General features: G+C 39.1%; 1 protein-coding gene across 1 annotated transcript in view; it reads right to left on the bottom strand.

The window, feature by feature from the left end:
- SLC49A4 (solute carrier family 49 member 4) overlaps positions 1 to 20,538 on the bottom strand; it is a 71,095-nt gene that overhangs the window by 14,447 nt on the left and 36,110 nt on the right. Inside the window, exons 4-7 of the mRNA XM_074873601.1 lie at positions 17,367 to 17,496; positions 12,128 to 12,236; positions 11,429 to 11,496; positions 6,382 to 6,509 (exon numbers count right to left, since the gene is read on the bottom strand). Coding sequence (XP_074729702.1) covers positions 6,382 to 6,509; positions 11,429 to 11,496; positions 12,128 to 12,236; positions 17,367 to 17,496 — 435 coding nt within the window. The remainder of the gene's footprint in view (positions 1 to 6,381; positions 6,510 to 11,428; positions 11,497 to 12,127; positions 12,237 to 17,366; positions 17,497 to 20,538) is intronic.

The raw sequence follows: 20,538 nt of genomic DNA, 5'->3' as shown, positions 1-20,538 counted from the left end.
TCCTCCTGGCTAGGAAGGAAACAAGGAATGAAATGTGCCTTGATAATAGCACTAGAGATGTTACCAGTTAGATGAAGCAAGGTACGAACTGGGGACTGAGGGTGATACAGTGGCTTGGCACAAAAAGGAGAAAAAGCAGTAAGAAGGAAGGTTCCTCCTCTTTATCCCCTGCAAGTCTTCATCTACCAGACGGCAAATACACACCCATATCCCAGAAGCAGCGTTTCTCTCCTCCCAGCCACAAGCTGTGGCAAAAGCTTTATACCAATTAAAAATAAAAAATAATTAGGAAAAAAAAAAAAAGGAATTCAAACAGGGATGTGATTTAAATAACAGCGTGCACTGGGTGTCCCCAGATGAGTTTGCAACACAGCAGAAGGAGTCTCAAGTATCTCTGACATCCAAACAAGTTCCCAGAACTTCCCAGGATGTTCTGCAACATGTTTAGCAATTTGCTCTTAAATTATACCATCACTAAATGCCTAACTACAGAGCCCAATCCAAACTCAAATGAAATTAATGGAAGGACCTCCACTGATGTAAACAGTTCTTATCAACCCTTTGGCACACACATTTTGGCTGATATTTAACAAAGAATATGAAATATTACCATTTCTTCAAAAAGCAAAAGTATTTTGCAGATAAATTTACAAAGGAAATGCAGATACTCCGAAGTAGTATCAAGTGCAAGCAGGTGGTACAGTATCTTCTTCCAAAGTCTTCTGCCAGAAACTCTTGAACTCTGTACATTTTGTAACAGTTCTCAGACAAACTGAGCCAAGACTCACACAAATTTCATATGGATAAACAGGAAAGTAAATACAACTGAATATGTTCTCTTGGGTGCAGCATACAATTTAAATCAAAACCTACGGAGATCTTGGGCATTTTGTTATCACTCATTATAACAGTATCCCAAATGCCAAACTGAAAGGATAATGTCTCATGTGGATGCATGTTTCGTTGACTTTAGTACTTTAGTATCCCCATGAATGAGCTGAACAATTCAAAGTTAGTTCCTACTAAACTCTCTAAAGTCTGTTAAAGTGGAATGAAACTTTCCTATAATTTAATTCTTGCTACTGGCCATGGTAAGAATAGTAATGGAAGAAGTCACCCTTAATTTTTCCATAAGAAATGTGACTCCCTCAAGGTAAGATAGTAAATTTTACTGTAATTCATTTATAGGAACAAAAAACACAATAGAAGAAGGATGTCCCTGTAGTGCACGTTTATAACATCAGTATGTTTCATTGCCTGGATTTCCATCCCAGCATGCACTGATCAAATTCTTATCTCATGATATAGTTATGAAAGTAACCAAAAATCTGATCAAATTGGATTTGTTCTATATACTTCCCAAGAGAAAAGCAAGTGGAACTCACTTTGAAAGCAGAGCACTCACTCTGGAGAACTAAAATGCAAAGAAATTACTGAGTGAGCCTCCAAAAAAAAAAGAAAGGGGGGTGGGGTGGGGTGGGTGAGGTGCTGGTAATCATACAATATTTGAGGCTTGCTATTGATAGGTATTTAAAATGGACAGATTTATAGATATTCATCCCTGAAATGCTCCTCCCAAATTTCAAGCATTGTACACTATTTAACACTGGTGTTTTTAACTGTTTTTCTTTAAGCAGTCTTCTATCTGTGGATTTACAGAAGCCTTCAGGAAGACAAATGTCATTATTCCCATCTTATGAGTGGGAAAAACACAGCAGGAGTGTGGGTAATGATTTGCCCACAGCCATAAGCAGGTTAATGCTGAAGCTAGAGAAATAAATGTTTTCAGGTCACTGTTTTATTCTCTGGGTCCCCCTGCCTTATATTTATCAAGCACATCTTGTTTATAGTAAAGAAATTAAACTCAAAGACTAAAACAATCAGTATTAAATAATTAACATCTCTCTTTTTCAATACTGTGCTTTGTAGATGAGGACAGGGAGACAGATGTGTTTATAATCTTCAATCTGTTGAACCTGAAAAATAAAGTATAGACCGCTTAACCTAAACATATTCATCAACTCATGGAGTTGCCATCGTATTCAGAGTGTCTGCCATGCAGCACTAGAATAGATTTTGTAAAGCAAAATTCTGCTGAATGTGCTTATAAATATTAGAATATTCTTGATATGCTATGCTGAAAACATTCAAACTGAGCTGCAAGCAACTAGCATTGCATATCAATTTTTGGAAAATGCTAGTATTTGTATCCAGAGATACTACCAGCAATACAAAGTGGCAAGATACTGAAACTGGCATTACAATGCCTTACACAATTATTTTGGGTCACAGTATCCCATTGTACATAAATTCACATAATGAAGTTCAGTACAAAGCAAACTAACAATGAACTTGGCACAGAGAAACAGATCAGCAGCTGCATTGGGAATTCAATGGAGAAAACTATTTTAATGCTCAATGTGTACATTAAATTGTCTTTGAAACTTGCTGGAAAATGCAAATAATATACATTAAAATTAAAATTTCTTAAAAGAAAATTCAAGCTTGCTTAAAATGTAAACCAATTCCAGAATCAAGGGTTTTTAAGAACTGTGATTAGCTGATGAGAGCTGTTTTAGACAGATGATATAGTAGCTATGATGGCACTATATGATTATTGCCTTGCTTTCTTTTTTTTCCACACTGGCAGTGTGGAAAATTCATACACATGACTCCAAATACACTTTTTATAAAATCTTTTGGAGATATATTAAGAAGTCATCAAGTGACAGAAAACTTGCCTTGCTCTGTGGCAGGAGGAAAAACAGAGCATATTACAATAATGCAGAGCAATGCAGGCATTACACAATACAAACAATGCCAAACAGCATCATTTAAAGAAAACACAAAGCAGTCATTGATTTTTAATATCTGCATTAAAGGTCCCCATTCTAAGTAATTACATTTTGTAGGAAATATCTTTAGATGATGTCGTGCCTATTTACAAGGAATTAGAAGAATATTACACAAACAAGTGCAGGAAAAACATTTTGCTGTGACCATTTTTTCAAATACAATTTCTCCCCCAATATTTAAACCAGACACTACTATAACTGCTACAAAGAATACAGATTAAAAGAGGAGAGTTGGTTGTTTGTATATTAAAATGAGTCTTTGGAGATTTTCTTCCATTTCCTTTAGGGTGAGTAATTGGCCAAACTCTCTCATCTTTTTAGCATTTCAGAAGCCTACTTGCATGTGAACATTCCCATCTGAGTGCTTACTCTGGAGACCAGGTGAGAGACAGGCAGGGGGTTTTCAGAAGAGGGGAACGGGCATGTATGCCACACAATATCCACATGCTAAAGACTATTTTTGGGCCTGGGGGAACCACTGGCAAGGTCCACCTATGGATGCAAACTTCACTTGTGGATCAAGCAGCTGTCAGGTGAGATGAAGCGAATGACGATGTTCTCCAACCAGCCTTTATCTCTAGGGTTAAGCCTGCCTTAACACCTGGGCCAGTGTGCTAGGTTTGTGTGTGGCAGGGTTTTTGGTAGCAGGGGAGGGGGCTACAGCGGTGGCCCCTGTGAGAAGCTTCTTGGAGCTTCCCCGGCTCCAAGTCAGACCCACCTCTGGCCAAGGCCAAGACAAATAGTGATAATGCATTTAAGAAGGGGAACCTGGGAGGAGGAGTTAGAGTTGTGAGGGCGACACCTCTGCAAACACCCAGGTCAGTGGAACAAAGGAGGAGGGAGGGGGGTAGGTGCACCAGAGCAGAGACCCCCTGCAGCCCGTGGTGAGAGAGCAGGCTGGGCCCTGCACCCATGGAGGTCACCAGGAAACAAAGAAGATGGAGAGCCTATTAGCTTTCTAGCAACATCAAATCCTGTTGCCCTCAAGAGCACAACAATCCCTGCTTTGCAGCAAGTGTTCAGTGATGTCTGCAAGGATGCTCTGGCATATAAAGCATTACATGGACCACTTCTTTAAAAAAAAAAAAAAAAAACCCCAAACCAAAAAACAAAAGAAAAAACCCACAATGCTTTTGTTCTGCATATCTTCCAGCTCTACAAATACACACAGAGCATAACTACCTGGAAGTCCACTGTCAACACTGGTCCACTGAGTACGCAGAGTGACTTTCACCCTAACCAGCTATCTCAAATCACTTCCCAAAGCTGCCAGCCAATGGCCTGCATCTGACCTACATTTATACTTTGATATACTCTACATCTCAAACTTTTAATTAAAAGAAGGAAAAAAAAATTCATCCAAATCAATTCAAATGTACCATTTCTCCCAATTACTGTGGAATGTGGAGGTCATCATCATATTGCATCATTACATTGAGGAATAATCTAGCATGAAGTCCTATAAATTAGCTTAAATAGCTTGTGTGTTTTCATCCATAACAGCATATTTCATAAAGATATACCACTGTTTTTCTGTGTACAAGGATCTAAATTGAATGGGCGCATTGCATTTATTTTATATGAACTTTAATGAGAAAAGGCTGATATGAACCCCTCCTGCCCCCGCCTATCTATGAAGTTTAAACATTATGCCACAGAAGAAAAAAGAGATCTTATTTGGTGGCTGCACATTGGGCCCTGATGCTTAAGATTGCCTTTTTTTGAGGAATGCACCATATTGCTGGCATTTCTATTCAAAACAAGCTTGTGTTTTATAGAAAAGGGTTCAACATTTACAGTGACATATATAAGAACAGCACAGACAGAAAACTCTAAAATTTAATTTACAACTCAATCTAAGGAATCATCCATTTTAAAAGAAACAATAACTGCATGAAAAGAACAATCCAATCCCTAAATTTTTATCAAGGGATGCTAGTTTAGGATACTTTATATCAAACCTCAAATACCTTACATACTTTTATGTCCTGCCAGTGGATCACCTTTCTAAAAAAACACCATAATGCACCTATATGCTATAAACAGGTAAGAATTCTTCTAGAACCTATGTTGCATGCTGAGTTCTTTACAAAAAAGTAAAATAAAATCAGAGACAGAGCTCCATCAGTTTTGTTTTGGATCACTGGTGAATGCACACATAATGACTTTCACCTCTTGAAACCTCTTCGCTTCATTCTTATGCATAGACTTGAAGGGACATTTATGTGTTTGGCTTGTTGCATCAATTCAGAGGATAGAGTTACTGTAAAAATTTACATTAGTGCAGGCTTGTAGCGATGAAGCAGGCAAGCACAAGAAATAAGCTTTTATTGCATTTATTTTAGATTTGTTGGAAAAGTGTAGTCATTTCGTATGACAATAGCCACCATGAAATTCGATTTGTTTATTGATTAAATTGTGTTTTATTTAAGCAGATTTTTTTTAAAAAAATCTCAAGATAAATCACAAATTTGACCTATCCATCCAGATGGTGTTTCTCCTGAATTGATCATGTATTTCAATTTGCTGTACCCACTTTAGTTTACAGTTGTGACATATGCAACGCACCAAGGACACTTACTGAAACTCAAAGTTAATTTGAGTAAACCAGTACTTTATATACTATTCTTCACACCAAACTCTTTATTAAAAATGGGAAAAAAACAATTTTCATTTCTCCTATAATGCATAAACTTGCCTATAACAAAGATGGCGCTTTATTTAAAATGGATTTACAGAATTCTTCAATAAATATTTTTTAAAATCTCGATGGCTTGGTTTTACTGTAAATCATTACTCTGTTGCAGGTCTTGGAATCATGGGTGGATCAATCCTTTGGTACAGATAGTAAGGTGAAGGACAGGTTTTGAAGGACTAAGCAGTGCTAATTTGCAAGTAGGGTACAGCTTGCTGGCAGCTTGAGTAGACCTCTGAGCTTTTCCCCCACTCCTGCCAATACCTTTTATCCCCATCTTTTTGAGGCACAGGCTGAGTTAATTTTGGGCTGGAACAGTTCCCTGAACCTGCATGCAGGTGCAAAAAAAGAGGACAGCACAGTGCAGGGATAGATTTAGATGGCTGAAAATACTATGGGTCACCTTGGTTTGAACTGCACCACATGTTTCCAATAATTAATGTAAGTTTCAAAACCCTAAATTCCCAGACATGTCACTGTTTTTTAGATGCAAGGCTACTCCCATTCATCTGATTTTGCTTGGTTTGTTTCTCACCTCTGTTATTCCAAAACACTCAAAATAGAAAAACGGTCATTCCCAAAATCAATTTCAAATGCATATTCTGGGTTCTTATTATTGAGTTTCATTATTTTTAATCTTTTTATGAAGTTATTCAAAGCTGGTAAAGATATTTCAGATTCAACGGGTTTTCTAAACATTTTTTTTGTCTTGGTAAAATTACTGTATTACTAAAGATACCAAACCAGGTTATAATATAATTAATTTAAGACTGCAAATATTTGCATGCAATCCCAATTATAAATAACAGGAATTAAAATCATTGTTGATACCTGTGGTTAAAGGCAGATGAGTGACACTAGTTAGACAGGTGAGAGTGAACCAGGTTGATGCTAATGTTGCTCCGGATAAAAGCAGCAGCAGTATAAACTTCAGCATGCCCCTGATAAAATCTGCAAATCTAAAATAAAAGCATAGATCAGAACAGCACAAATGCGATTTTCATATTAGTTAAATGTGATGCTTGACAATTAATTCAGTATATTCTCATTAAACATTCTGGAGACTATAGAAACAATTTAAAAATCATTTTTCATTTTCAGAAATAGAAAAAAAGGCATTTTTATAGAATGGTGATATTTCTAGCTGTCAAGCTGAAGAGCCATGGATTTTTCAGCTGTCACAAAATAACAACCAAACCAGAACAATTCTCAAGGCATTAAGTGAAAACACTTGGTATACAGGAAGGGTTTTTTTTTTCTTCTGCATTTGTTGGACACAACATCACACCACTACTTACATCGCTGTTTTGTCAGCATTTGCCAGTCTCCCTTGGCAGACACACCACTCAATTAGCATATGAGGAGGCTGCTGCATTTCATTCAAGACATAGTTAAGTGTCAAGATTCATTCCTGTGGGAAATGACAAACTCCAAATACCAGAATCCCTAGATCGAAGATGACAAGGAACAGCTTCTGAACCCTCGGATGCATTGGCAATCAAGCTCTTGGTGGCTCAGGCAAAGGAGGAACTCTTTACACAGGCGGTCACTCTGCCAGTGGCTGTTTTGGGTTGAAATGTTCCAGAAACCAGGAGTTTAGTGCCACTCCTCTCCTACACATGCCCCACTGACAGTCTGGGGGAGGACAGCCCCACAAGTCCTTGGGCAGTGTGGCTGTTATACCAAGGGAAATATGATCTTTGTACCACCTGATGGTACAATTGCTTCTTTTCATCTTTTTTTCTTCTTCTTTCAAGGAGACATAATGCATTTGAGCAGCACTCACATGGCACAATTATCAGTGCAACTGCTCTTTTCAAAAGGGATTTCAACACAGCTACTGAAAAAAGATATATTAGAAAAGGCAATGTCATTTATCCACCAGTAATATTCTATAATGTCCTGCTTAGGAGATGCGATTTTGGGCCAGACAGGTTAGGTATGTGTTTCTAAAAAATGTCTTCTGCCCTCATAGCCTCCTATCTTGATTAGGCCAATTGGCAGCACAATCCACTCAGGTTGTTCCATGTTGAAATCTGTCTGTCAGCTAGCTGCCTTCTCTGCCCTGACAAAGACCACTTTACAGGCAGATACCTTATAGCTTACTTGATAAAACAGATAATGCTACAAACATTTTGAGAGCTAAGAACCTCAGCTCCTCATATACTGTAAGAGATGTACAAGTAATGCAATCAAAATAAACAACAAAAACCCCCACTTCTTTTCTCTTATTTTGATTCTCCCTGTGCTTTAATTCCACATTGAATTTAGCAGTGAGTAATTCAATAAGCAGTAGCGGAAGATCAATGCTGCATATAATCTTAAAAGTTTATGACTGCAGTGTTCAAGTGGCTTATACATTAATCTCCAATAGTCAGAGGTTAGCTGCTACTGTTGTTTTTTCCTGACAATCCAAATCCAGCAATCGGGATCACCTCTTCTCAGTGGTTTGCCAGTTTCTTTAATTATTCTTTGGGATCACTGGGGTCAAAATCAGCAATTTTAAAAGCTTCTCAGATGCATCTCAAAGTGTTAACTTTTGGCTTCTTCCAGAGAGACTCCTTGCTTTGCCTGCCAGCAGACAACATCACTATTCTGTCTCCTTAGGGGCAACAGCAGTTACAAATATCCCGTCTAATGAAACACAGTGAGAGAAGCATCAGTCTTCAGGAAGGGACATTCACAGAAAACGGATCTGGAAGGGATCTCTAGGGTGTCCTCTGTCTCTGTCCTACCACCAGGGATATGAGGGGATGGAAGGATGATATGCAACTAAACCATTCAAGATAGTTAAGTGGAGCAAATATCTAACTTTACTGAACAGCTGCAACTCTTTTTGACACAAAGATCCTGGTTTGGTTATCAGTGGTAGCAGTGTGCTCCAAGGAGCTCTCAGATATCACAGGACTCCAGAAGGGTCAAATACAAACTTAAAGGTTTATGCAGCTACTGAAGTCAGCCAGCAACAGAAATAATTGGAAAAAATGACATAGCAAACTAGCCTGAACTTGGTAATCGAGGGACTTCTGCTTCCTGTCTGGTTACAGGAGAATAAAGACAACTGTAAATCTGGTCTACTCTTCAGAATACTTGAGAGAAATTATTTTTATCCTCTGACCCCAGTAACTGCTTTCAAAACCCTCTGTTCTGTTTAAATCCCTCTACATCATCTAGCATATAAGGGGATGTCTGCAGATGCTAAAAAGTAGGCACACCAGGAGAGAAGGTGTGGATACTTACCCAGACACAGACCTCTGAGCCGAGTGCTGGCAACAGTCTCCTGCAACCCAGCAAATCCAGCCCTAGGCTGAATCCTACAGTTAAAATCACAAACCTGCATTGCTGACAACGCTGTTGCTAAGGAAATTATCACCATGTCATAAAGTTTCAGCATTTTGACTACACTGCAGGTTAAAAGCAGGAAGAAAAACTGAGCTGTGGAGGACAAAACCTCAGAAATGTCTATGATCATTAGCAAATGTGGCAAAACCCAAAAATTGTGAGAAAAGGGAATAGACTTATGTTCCTATACAATGATATGAATGTTGCTCTTTCACACTGCTTTTCTTCAAACCAGTATCATTTGAAAGCTGCCAGCAAAGGGTACAGCACCTGCCAGCTGCCCAAAATAGCCCAAGGCTTTTCAATTATAAAAATGCATCACACAAATTAGCTAAACATATATAAGTTCATGGCTTGCAGGACAGCAGTGGGTGGAGAGCATGAGGATTTATGTATTGTGCTGAGAAAAACTTGCACCATTTTGAAAATGAGATAGATAAACAATTTTCCAAACTGGGCATTACTTTAAATATGAATGATTTAACACCTATTGTGACATGCAGGATCAAATGCTCCAATGCTCAGGTTGTTACGGTTCTAAATGGTAGAATCTGCTTAACAAAAATGGAAGGAACAAATTCCTAAACCGCACCAATTTTGCTTTGGTAAATTAGCAGAAAGAAAAAAAAAAAAAAAAAAGGGAAAAAAAAAACCCAAAACCCAACAGCTTCTTAAGAGGTGGTTGAGAGAGCTGCTTGCTTGGCAAGTCACAGTTCTGACACTGAAATACATCAACTTGTCAGCCTTGACAAGAATCATTACTTAATTTTCCTAATTACAACTTTCAGCAGATTACAGTCAGACTCGTCATTGATTCAACCCTACACAGATAAATGCTGAATAGGCCTAGGAGGGAGAGTCATCCATCAGGAGTGACAAATCACCTCCTCCCTCCCTTTCTGTATGCAAACCCTCCCATTTGAACTGTGTATCGCCCAAGTTAGAAAGACATATTTGGAGACAGACTGTTGGTATCTTTTTAATTTACTCAAAAGCAAAGCTCTGAATGCTACAAAATACTGGTATTCAACAAGGTTTGAAATCAATTTTGAAGCAGTTAAAGAGACTGTCAGCATTTCCTGAAACTTAACCCAGGCAATATATTAAATAAATTAATTTACCATAAAGATTGAGATTTGCATGTTGGCATTGAGTCAGCAGATTCTCTCCTAACAAAGTTAAGTGAGCTGCTAAGGGTGCCCCTCTACTATTGAAATGTTGCAAATATGCCAGAGATTAACTCCTGATGGAAAAGATTAAACTGGCACTCCACCTGCTTCAGCATGTAATCTGCTACAGCACCTGTGTCATTTACAGCAGTTGGTTTTAAACATCTACTTCTCCAAGAGAGAAAACTTTGTATCTAAGATTAGGTAATCAAAAGCAACTCTTTTTAGAGGAACTTTGTTGCAATAGATTAAATCCTTTGGCCTGCATCTGGAACAGATGGGAGGGAAGCGCTTGTTTCTTTTCCCTAGGTCAGGAGTTTTTTCCTCTCCCTCTGTTGCAGTTGCTAGGCAGCCTGCAAAATGTCAGGATGAGAAACCTCACATTTCTTTATGCATTGTGTACTCTGGTGATGCACAGCAAGTGGGGGGAAAAAAAAAGAAAAAAAAAAAGAGAGGTTCAATTTCTGTCCTAAAAAGATGCCTCTCTGGGTCCACAATCCCACAATGACTGCAACAATAACAGACCCCTGAACTTGTGCTAAACTCATTGCAGAACTGGAGTCTGAAGAGTGGACATAGAGAAGCCAGATATCATGATGCAAGGGGAACATGCGATTGGTTTTAATCAGTTTTATAAACTCACTGTTCAAGTACCTCCTGAAAGACTTTTTCTCCCCCTACCCCCCACCGCCTTTTTTTAAAGGGAGTCTCAATGAAGAAAAAGCAGCAGCCATTTGGAAAGACAGTCCATCTCTTGCTTTTCCACACTCCGTGTCATCAGCATTCATGATGGCCAGAGAGCACTGTGTTTGGATATATAAAAAGTGTGGGTACACCCACACTGTAGCCCATAGCAGTACAGCAAAAAATAGTTAGGCCATATAGGAACCCAGCCAAAATGGGCCCAGACTAATTTCTTTGTGGAGGAATGTGACGTTATTGTGGGTAGGTTGTCTGTGCTACACTTCCAATATCCCCTTGGGCATCAATATGCCCAAAAGCGTTGATGGAAGGAGACAGACTAATTTCTTCAATGCTTTCCAAATGTGCTACAACGGGTTCTCCTTCATACCAGGCAGCCGCATTCACAAGAACTGTGTTTAAAAGAAGCATACAGGAAGCACTTGTCAGGAGTAACAGTATGACCTGCCAAATTGAGGTATACACATGTGGGGTTCTCAACCCCCAACAACCACTAACATGGAATATACAAATTATTGCTCTACAAGAAACACATCATAACCCCAGAATGTATTTTCCATTTCAAGTTTCTAGAAGTTGAGAGAAAACAAGTTATGCTATTAAGAGGATAAGCTAAATGTCAATCACAGTTGAAGAAATGGAGAAGGACATGTAATTATTCCTACCTTGCCATTGCTATGCCAACAACACAACCTCCAACTATAGACCAAAATCCAATCCAGCCTGCATCTACCTGACAGGAAAAAAAACACAAACAAAACAAAACATAACATAGAGAAATATGTTAAAGCTGAGAAAATAAGATGGTAAGATGTTGCTTTCAAAACAAACAGTATGCAGGAGCTCCAAACTGCTAGCAACAGGCCGCTGAAGGGCAAGACTTTTTCTAGGATATCCAAAAGGAAATAAATTCACTAAAAGGAAGTATGACTAAGTAGCCTATGCCCTAAATGTGCCCTCTCTTTATAGAATCTGAGTAATGTCCTCTGGATTTTAATAACACTCTATCAAAAGCTTAGAAATCCTCTTCTCACTTCATCTTTTCCACTTGGTAAAAACTTTTGGTTTTTTTTACTAAAGGTGCAGCAGCCAACAATACACCCCTTTGTTTACCTGCCTCCTCCTTCTTGTCAAAAAGTGGGTATCGTTCTGGAAATACCACTGGTAGAGAGCCAGCAGGGAGAATCATTACAGTTTGGGATGCAAAAGCTACAGTTTATTTTGCTTAAAATTTCAGGAGAAAAGTGGTCCATATGGATTAATAGCAGCTTAAACACAAAAACCCGATAAAATTATATGCCAGTGCAAAATAAAAACATGCCACTTACAAAATAGCTGCTGATTATCAGTCAGGAGATACTTACTTGGCTTACATGAACTGGCGTTAATATCAAATCCAGAACACCAGACCAGCCAGAGAAAACACCCAGTGGTATAGCATAGGCTAAAGCAATCATCAAGAATCGGAAATTGCTGTGAAGACAAAATATATGCAATTAGCTGCAGCTTATATTAGAAACTGCACCAAGATTAGTTGCTAGAGTAAATGACACCCTAGAATCTACGTTCTGCCCCTCAAGAAAAATAGCAGAGGTATGAAGGAAGAGTGAGCCAGGAAAAGCAAGAAAGGTATCTGGCCATGTCACTGAAATTCCAGTGGCTGAGATGTTACTGCCTTAGCACTGTGATAATAAAAAAGCCAGTGTCTCCACATAGTTCAAAGATTTTTGTAACACGCTGGGCTCATGTGTTTCTCATTTCCGCAAGCAATTCTTCCATGCATTTGCATGGGCAACCTACTTAGCCTAGGTGTATGTTAGGAACAATAAGCACTAATTTAAATGACAAAAAGCCTATTTCAAGAATAAAATCAGAGATTCATACTTTTTGAATTGTACTTTTTTTTTTTAAACTGTTTTACTTCTCTTTATTTTGGTGAAAGGCAGGGAGAGCTCTGAGAATGAGATGGGCACAGCTGCAAGAGGGGAAAATTTTGACAGTTTGAACTGTCAAAAACCAGAGACAAGTATAATATTCTGCTCTAAATAGTCAATGTGTTTGCTTTTTCCTCCAATTAAACTTATTCAACCTTTAGTATTCAGTGAAAACGAAGCAGTCAAAGCTGTGTCATCATCTTCATCGTACACAGCTAAACAGGAGTTGGCAGACAAATACCACCACCAATTTCTCCCACCCACCGTAACCAAAAGCAAATGCGAAATCTTTGCTAAGAGACATCCAACTTTTCATCAAAAATGTTTCAATTTGGGAATAAACCCAGAAAATATACTTTGGACTCTGCAACAGTGATATTTTAAAATGAAAAGATTTTACGGTGATTCCAAGGTTATCCCATGGGATATCTGTTTAACCACAAAATGTGGCTCCCCCCTTTCCCAAACGATTTACATAAAATTGATCCTGATCAGTACCAGTTCCTTGGCATGCAGCGGCAATTTGATAGCACACAGTTACAAAGAGGGAGAGAAAGAGCTTCAGACACTTTCCAAAACATTCAGAGGTTTGCAGCTTACGCTGTTTTACTCCCCTAGAAGATCCACGCACAGCACACCAGCCAGTGTTTTTTTGCACTGTTCTTTTTCACACATCCTCTTCTTGAATAACACATTTCTATCACATGAACATACCCTCCTCTTTCAATATCATTCATGTCAGATTTGTTTTTTAATGTAAAGAAAAACAACTCCCAAAGTTTCAGCTCTTCTACACACTGCTTATATTTCTCTGAATGCTAACGCGTTTGCTGTCTTCCTGACCATGTTTTTTTCTCTCCTAAGAATGTCATATTCCTCTTATCCTAGTCTATCTTGTATCATCTTGGCATCTCTTAAGCAGGTTTTCTGACGCTATTTAATACTATCCACGTAAAAGCTAATTCAACATCTGTAGAATAAAATAAAAGGGAAAGGGCCCGTATAGCCATGTCATAGATTGCAAAGAGGGAACAAGTCTGAATGCACTCTTCCAAAACAAGACTTGCTCGATATTCAAAATCTTTGGCTATCTGAACCTCGTCTTCATTAAAGAGCTACTTTTGAGGGGGCAAGTACTTTGTAACTTACTTGACCGAGATCATCTGTGGCGTATTTGCCTTCTGTAACTCAAGCAACAAGACAGATTGGCACATGGGATAGCTGCTCTGTGCCACGTCCAGCTCCTAGTACGAGTACTAGAGAACCAGCTCGGCATCACAACATCCTCCAGTGACAGAGGCTGCCACCCCGCCTGGTCTCCAGAATAAGGAAAGCGACCAGGAGAAAGGGTGCATGGCAGTGACAAAGCAGCACTGATCACCAGATGTCATTCTGTCCCCTTGTCCAGCAATAGCTGGCGCTGGCTACGTTAAGTGCTAAAGCTATTTGAAACGTACATCTGAAGCAGCAGCTCCACTTTTCATGGCTCCAGTCACTTGTATTTGTTTTTGCAATTTTGCAATTGCTTCACTGAAGATAGAAAAATGTGCTGTCTGTCACACCATCAGCTGGTGAACCCACACTGTTTTCCATCATATCAGCCCTTATGACAGGCTATCGGCATTAGCCTCTCTGTTAAACCATTTTGCTAGAATATGAATTGTCTTTTTCTTCTGTTTTTTTCAAAAACCTACTAGAATCTCTAAGACAGGTTGGTTCAGAGCAGAGCCCTGTCAGTAGCCCTGTCAGTCACCATTTTCAGAATAACTCTGACAGCACCTATTAAGATCAGGCACACTCTAAGCAGCTTCCACCACTGGATGGTGATATCATATGAAAGTCTCATTAAAGAAATAATGATGCACAAAAACCCTGTTACGAAATTTCAAAATTGTTTACATAGTCCCTTGAAAATATAAAAGGCATGTAATCAGCTAAAAGCAACTAAATACTTCAAAGCAAAAATCATAGCATGTTTTCTTAATGCAGATTTTAAGACTTATCAACTATTTACTTGTATTAGAAAGTTTTCCATGGAAATTTGTGGCATATTCTGACATGGGGAGGGGGGGGGAAGTCATATTTGCTTCACCCAAGAAACTGAGAAAGGGCACCATACTTTTTCTAATGGAAATTCAAACTACACTTGTCACAGTGTGTGATAGACTGTTAAAAGATTTGGGCTTAGCTCCCAAACCATGACTAATCTGTCGTCTCCCACTGCAGGCTGAGAGAGTTGGTATCAGAAGATAACCAGAGACCAGCTAATCATTATAATCTGTCAGAAACAGGAATCCTCCAAATCAAGGAGGAAGAACCAAGCTCCTAAGCAAGTCCCAAAAAAACAGCCTACAGGGGATGGTCAACCCTAAGAAGATATGTATAATACAACTCTGCAAGAAGTAGCTCGTGAAGATCACTGCTCAGGACCTGAAGGCATGAAGGAGTGTGGGAGCTGCAAGGATTTGATAGATCCCTTTGGCATCCAAGGAAAAAGGTCAATGACTTAAATGGTGAAGTTATGCTATGCAGCTTTATTTTGAAGTGATAAAACTGCAGCCTGGGGGAGAGAAGAGAGAGATGATGAACATGTCAATTCTCATGAGTGTTTTTTGGTGCACACTTTTTTGGTCAATCCACCAGCTCACACACATCATAAATGCCTTACCCTCTGGTATAAGAACTGTGTGTAAGTCTGCAATAAGGGGAAATCACGATTTCCTGGTATTCATCAGCTGATTACCTTCAGTCTACACCATTAAGTCAAAAGAAAGGCTCTCTGTGCCAAGAATTATGAAGCCTAGATTAGGCAGGCAACAGAGTTTAGAAGCCTAATGAACCAGATGATGGAGTTCTCTTGAAGCACAGCAGATACCATTTTCTTTTATAAAACCCCCTTGCTTGATGAATTGTTGCTGAAAGGCTCCCCAAGATAAGTGTGTTTAATGATGAACTGTTGATTGTTTCATGTACAGAGGAATGAAGAAGTGCCTTTGATAAGAGGTAGCACAGAAGAATGTATAAAGACCAGAGGGAAGAGAGATATCATGATCTACCTGACTGCATTTTAAAAAACCTCTTGGTTCTTGGAGACGCTATCAACTACGCTCATTATTTAATCATCCAATTTGTTTTCTTAAGTTTCACTGATTGTGAATAGTAAGCCAGCTTTGCTGTTTACCTCCTGACCTTACCTGTATCTCAGGTCCACTGTTTACAACACTTTGAACAAGGAATCTAATGGTTATAAAGCTCCCAAATGGAGTACTGTCAACAGAAATTTTATATTTCACCTGTGGAGTCAGTTGCTGTTTGGATTTCTGTTCAACAGCAACATTTTTACAACACAGCCCTCAGGCAGGGTCTCACTGCACACCAGCTTGGGTGTGTAACAGCATTATTGTGTGTGCTAAGTGTCCTTATGGGAATTGCTATTTTTTTAATATCCTGAGTAGGTCACTTTGCAAACTAATCAGCCAGCTGTACTCACACCTTCTCCCAACTGCCAGCCTGCTCCAGGACGAACAGACAGGATTAAGCATCTTGTCAACTATTTATTCCCTCAAACTGAAACACAAGCCTCCAAAAAAAAAAAAGGAAAAAACAATGACAACAAGGCATGAGTTGTTTTTGCTGGTTCTACACATACTTTTAGAAAGTACAGTCCACAATAGATCTGTAATAACTAAACGCCTAAAGCTCCACCATTATCAAGTTTCAAGCAGCCCTTTGTACACAGATCCAGCTCCTATCACTACATGGCCCAAGAAACAATTACAGCAAGAGCGTGAAGGCCCCCAGTGAAGTCCACCATACTCCACACCATGGGAGCGGTTCTTCTTTGCCCCAGGAAGTTCATCTGTGCAGTATCACATACAGGCCACAGGCCTTCACAATTATTCAGCATTAATATTACAGTTGCTTTAGCTGAGATCAGATCCCCATTGTGCAAGACATTGTGCAAACACTGTGGGGGCGAGACTGGGTCTTACCAAAAGAGCCCAAGTGGAAGAAGTTGCAAAGCTGGAGATGTCACTTTCTTTATACCTTTTTTTTTTTAAACCCCAAAATTTAAAGGAAACTAATTCACCATGAACCTGTCCAGAAACACATCTAGAGACACTTCTATTCCCACTTCATATTTTAACATACAATTAATGAGATTTAATAGATCATATAATGGTTTCGGATAGTTCATTCATTGCTCCCATGGCTGAATGAAAGCAGCTGAATACTCCTTTGAGTGACAAGCAAACCTCAAATTCATTCCAATACAATAAGCATGGAAGAAAGCAGCTTATTAGTTAGTTATGCCCAGTGTTGTCAATTGTTTTCTCACACCTAGCAGCATGCACACTGTTAACAATCTTGTATAACCTGATGTAACAGAAGCATTGCAGAAGAGAAGCCGTGCTAACAGGATGACTAAAGAAGTGTTGGTACTAAAGGACTCTGGTATGAAGGCTTGAGATATACCCAATGATTGAAAATTTAATGTCTGCTTTTTAGCAGTTAGCATCCTCTTAAGCCTCAGCATTAATATTTAATTTTATTTTGTTTAAAAGCACTACAAACCAACTTGTTTGCTCAATGAGAAGATTAAAGCACACTTGTTTTTATTTATTTAGGTGCTTATCTGCTTTGAAGTGGAAACCCAATGAGGACCTACCTTAAGAGTCTGCAAAAACTTCTCCTGTAGCTGAGCCGTTGACTTGCTGCAGCCACACTAGGAGGGAATGGAGGGCGCGAGGGGAAGTAGGCCAACGCTGCAGAAAATATCAGGGAAACCATCCCAAATTCTAAACAAGAGGGCAAAGAAAAACAAAACCAAGAACAGATGTTAGCATCAAAAGACTTATTTTGGTACAGCATTGTTATCAGCCAGCCTCTGATACATAAATCCCACCACAAGTGCTTTACTGCTCCTGACAACAGAACTGCATAACTTGAAAGAGAATTTTTTTTCCTCCCCAAGCAAGATTTCAAACCAAGATGGAGAATCAATGAGATGGAGAAATACCAGCAGTCCATTCCAGTGACAGGAGCTGCAGAGAACCAGGCTCACACATGGGGAACTCAGTGAAGCAGAAGGAAAGCTTTTGCTTTTTCTCTTTAGAGAGAACTGCATTACGAAGATTTGGCCACGCTTCCTCGCAATGGAAGTAACGCAGTGCAGGTAACAGCGTGCTAGAGACTTTAAACAGATGGGACTGGGGAAGCCCCAGGGCATGGAATGACAATTACTTGGCGCACAGGATGATGAAGACAAACGAAGGGTCAAGCAAGGCAGCATCTCGGACACAAACAGTATTACATGGCAACAGAATATAAAGAGAAAAGCGTAGGAGCAGCTACGGCTCCGGAATAGAAAGAGCATGGGTAATAGGGAGAAAAATGAAAGAATACAGCTGTTTGCAGATGCTTCTCTTGTTCAGCAGCAGGTATTCTAGATCTTTGAAAAATTTCATAGCAGAAATTTGGACCTGAACCTGCAAAGTGATGAGCACTTCACAGAAAATACTCTGCAAGCCCCATGATCAGACATTCTGAGGAAAAACAACTCTACCCAGTCAGTCTAATTAATTTGTTTTACAGGCCTTTTACAATGTATATCATGTTCTCCACAGTCCTCAATCCCAGTATTTCTCATATCCCCTTTGAAAACAATTCTTTGCTGCTGGAGAGAAAAATGTATAGCTGAAGTCTGTTATCTTAAAAGAACCTGTGATCTTATAACAAAGAAGTGTTCACCGACACCACAAATAAATTCCAGCAGAGCTGGATACTCAATTGCATTAATTTTCTTTTTTCTTCTCTTTTTTAATAAATCAATATGAACATGGCACTTTGCCAGCTCTTCTGCTAAACCAGAAGAAAATAAATTCAGGAAACTGAAAAGTAAATAACACTTGGAGTCTAAATGGATCAGCTGGAGATGGGGAAGGGAAATGAATGCTTCTATTTGGTATACAGAAAAAAAGTCTACACTAAATTTCTTTTGAAGGCATACCAGGAATGTGACAATACCATTCCTCACGATCAAATACTAAAGGATTCATTTTGAATTATGTGGTATCTCTTTTCCTACTGTGGTCTAATTGCATGTTTTGAGAGTCAAGGGCACTTTAACTAGACCTGCTCACTATATCTCCTCTGTTCTCCAGAGAATAGATTAATTTCTGTCTACACTGTTTTTGAGACCATGAGAAGTGAATAAAGAACGGGCCATAACTGATCATCCTAGATGTAAGAAAGGGATGAGTTGCTTTGTCCTATAGGTTGATACTAGACAAGGAAGCAAGGCTTGACAAAAACTGTTTATTCCCCTCTCCTGTATCTGGGTCTGTATGTAGGTTTATAGGTATACCTATGTACATGCATACTCACACTTTAATCACATATTAAAGGAAGATTTCAGACGCAGACAGGCATAGACAACAAGAATGTGACCACACAGCCCCATAAATTTTGTCTGAGATGCTTATTATTTAACTTCATTATACTGCAACACCTTAAGGGGAAAGGCTAGGTCTTTTGCTGAAGAATGTAAAACACGTTGATAATTTTTTTAAGTCATGGTAATATTTTATAACAGGTGCCCATCTGGGGCCTCTTCTATGTGTTGCCTCAAGATTCCTGCCAGTCAAATTGCTGCAGTAGGAACAGTATAGTAACACTTCCTTTTTTTTTTTTTTTTTTTGTTTAAAATGATTAAATTCAGCATGCAGTCCTTGTAGTACCTTCTTGTAACTCTTTAATGTTTCCCAGTGTTATACTTTCCAGGCTAAGAAATGTGCCTCGCAAGCACTGCCCTCATGCACAAAAGAAAAGAGCAGAATTCAGTTTGGAAACTAAAGCAGATCCCTCTATTAAAGAACAAAAGTCTTTAGTGCCATCTTGGCTTTGTGTATCACACTTGCATCTCTATCAGAAGTCCAGGTACTGCCAAACACATCTGATTTCTTACATGTTGCATTCCTTCCTCATTAGGAAACCTGCACCTTTATCTCCATCACCATTTACTCTACCAGACTAGATAAACACATAAACACATTCGCAGGACAAGATTTAGATTATAAGTAGTGAGTTAAAGTAAGCAAAAGAGAAAAGGTAAGAAATAGGTCAATATTGAGACCAAGGCAGCTGTAGTCACAAAAGAGAAGCTCTTCCACAGGAGCTATTGGCTTCTCAACAGCGCAATGGATGCAGCAAAGCACTCAGAATTGGGCAAGTCAGCATAAATTAGCGTGCAGAAACACAACCGTGTATATCTGTTGTTGAGGAGTGAATCAAAAAGCTGGGTACCACGCCACAGTGATCTGTGTCAAGGTGGAGAGATGGCTACATCTTAGCCTAGGAAATAGGCACCCTGCTGCCTGTGTAAGCCCCAAACAGAAAAAAGAGGTTTACAGAGACACAGGCCTCCTCAATACAGGTCTTTTTTCTTCAGATAGACTACTCATAGTACAAAAACATACCCAAACCCAGAAACCCTCCTCCCAATCTTGTCCTGAAATGGAAAGGGGCAATGAGGGCACTTTACACGCACACTTTTTTTTTTTAAACAAATAATGATTTTACATTGATATTTAGGAAAGCACATGGCTAAAAGCTCTAGAGGCAGTCCAGAATAATTCAAGCTTTCTTATGTGATTCAGGTAATACAATTCAATCCTGATTTGCTGCATCTGTACTATTTCAGCTTTGAACCAGAATATGCAGTGACACAGATGACACAGAAAGAGGCTGTGGTAATTCAGCTGAGCTCTTAGTCTGCGTTTGAGATAAAGGAACAGCAATTTATTAAAACACAGACAATTTATTAAAACACAGAAGAGACT

The sequence above is a fragment of the Strix uralensis genome, chromosome 6 (assembly GCF_047716275.1).
Source record: "Strix uralensis isolate ZFMK-TIS-50842 chromosome 6, bStrUra1, whole genome shotgun sequence".
Lineage (NCBI taxonomy): Eukaryota > Metazoa > Chordata > Aves > Strigiformes > Strigidae > Strix > Strix uralensis.
The sequence above is the reverse complement of the archived record's forward strand: the minus strand, read 5'-3'. Positions and strand labels throughout refer to the sequence as shown.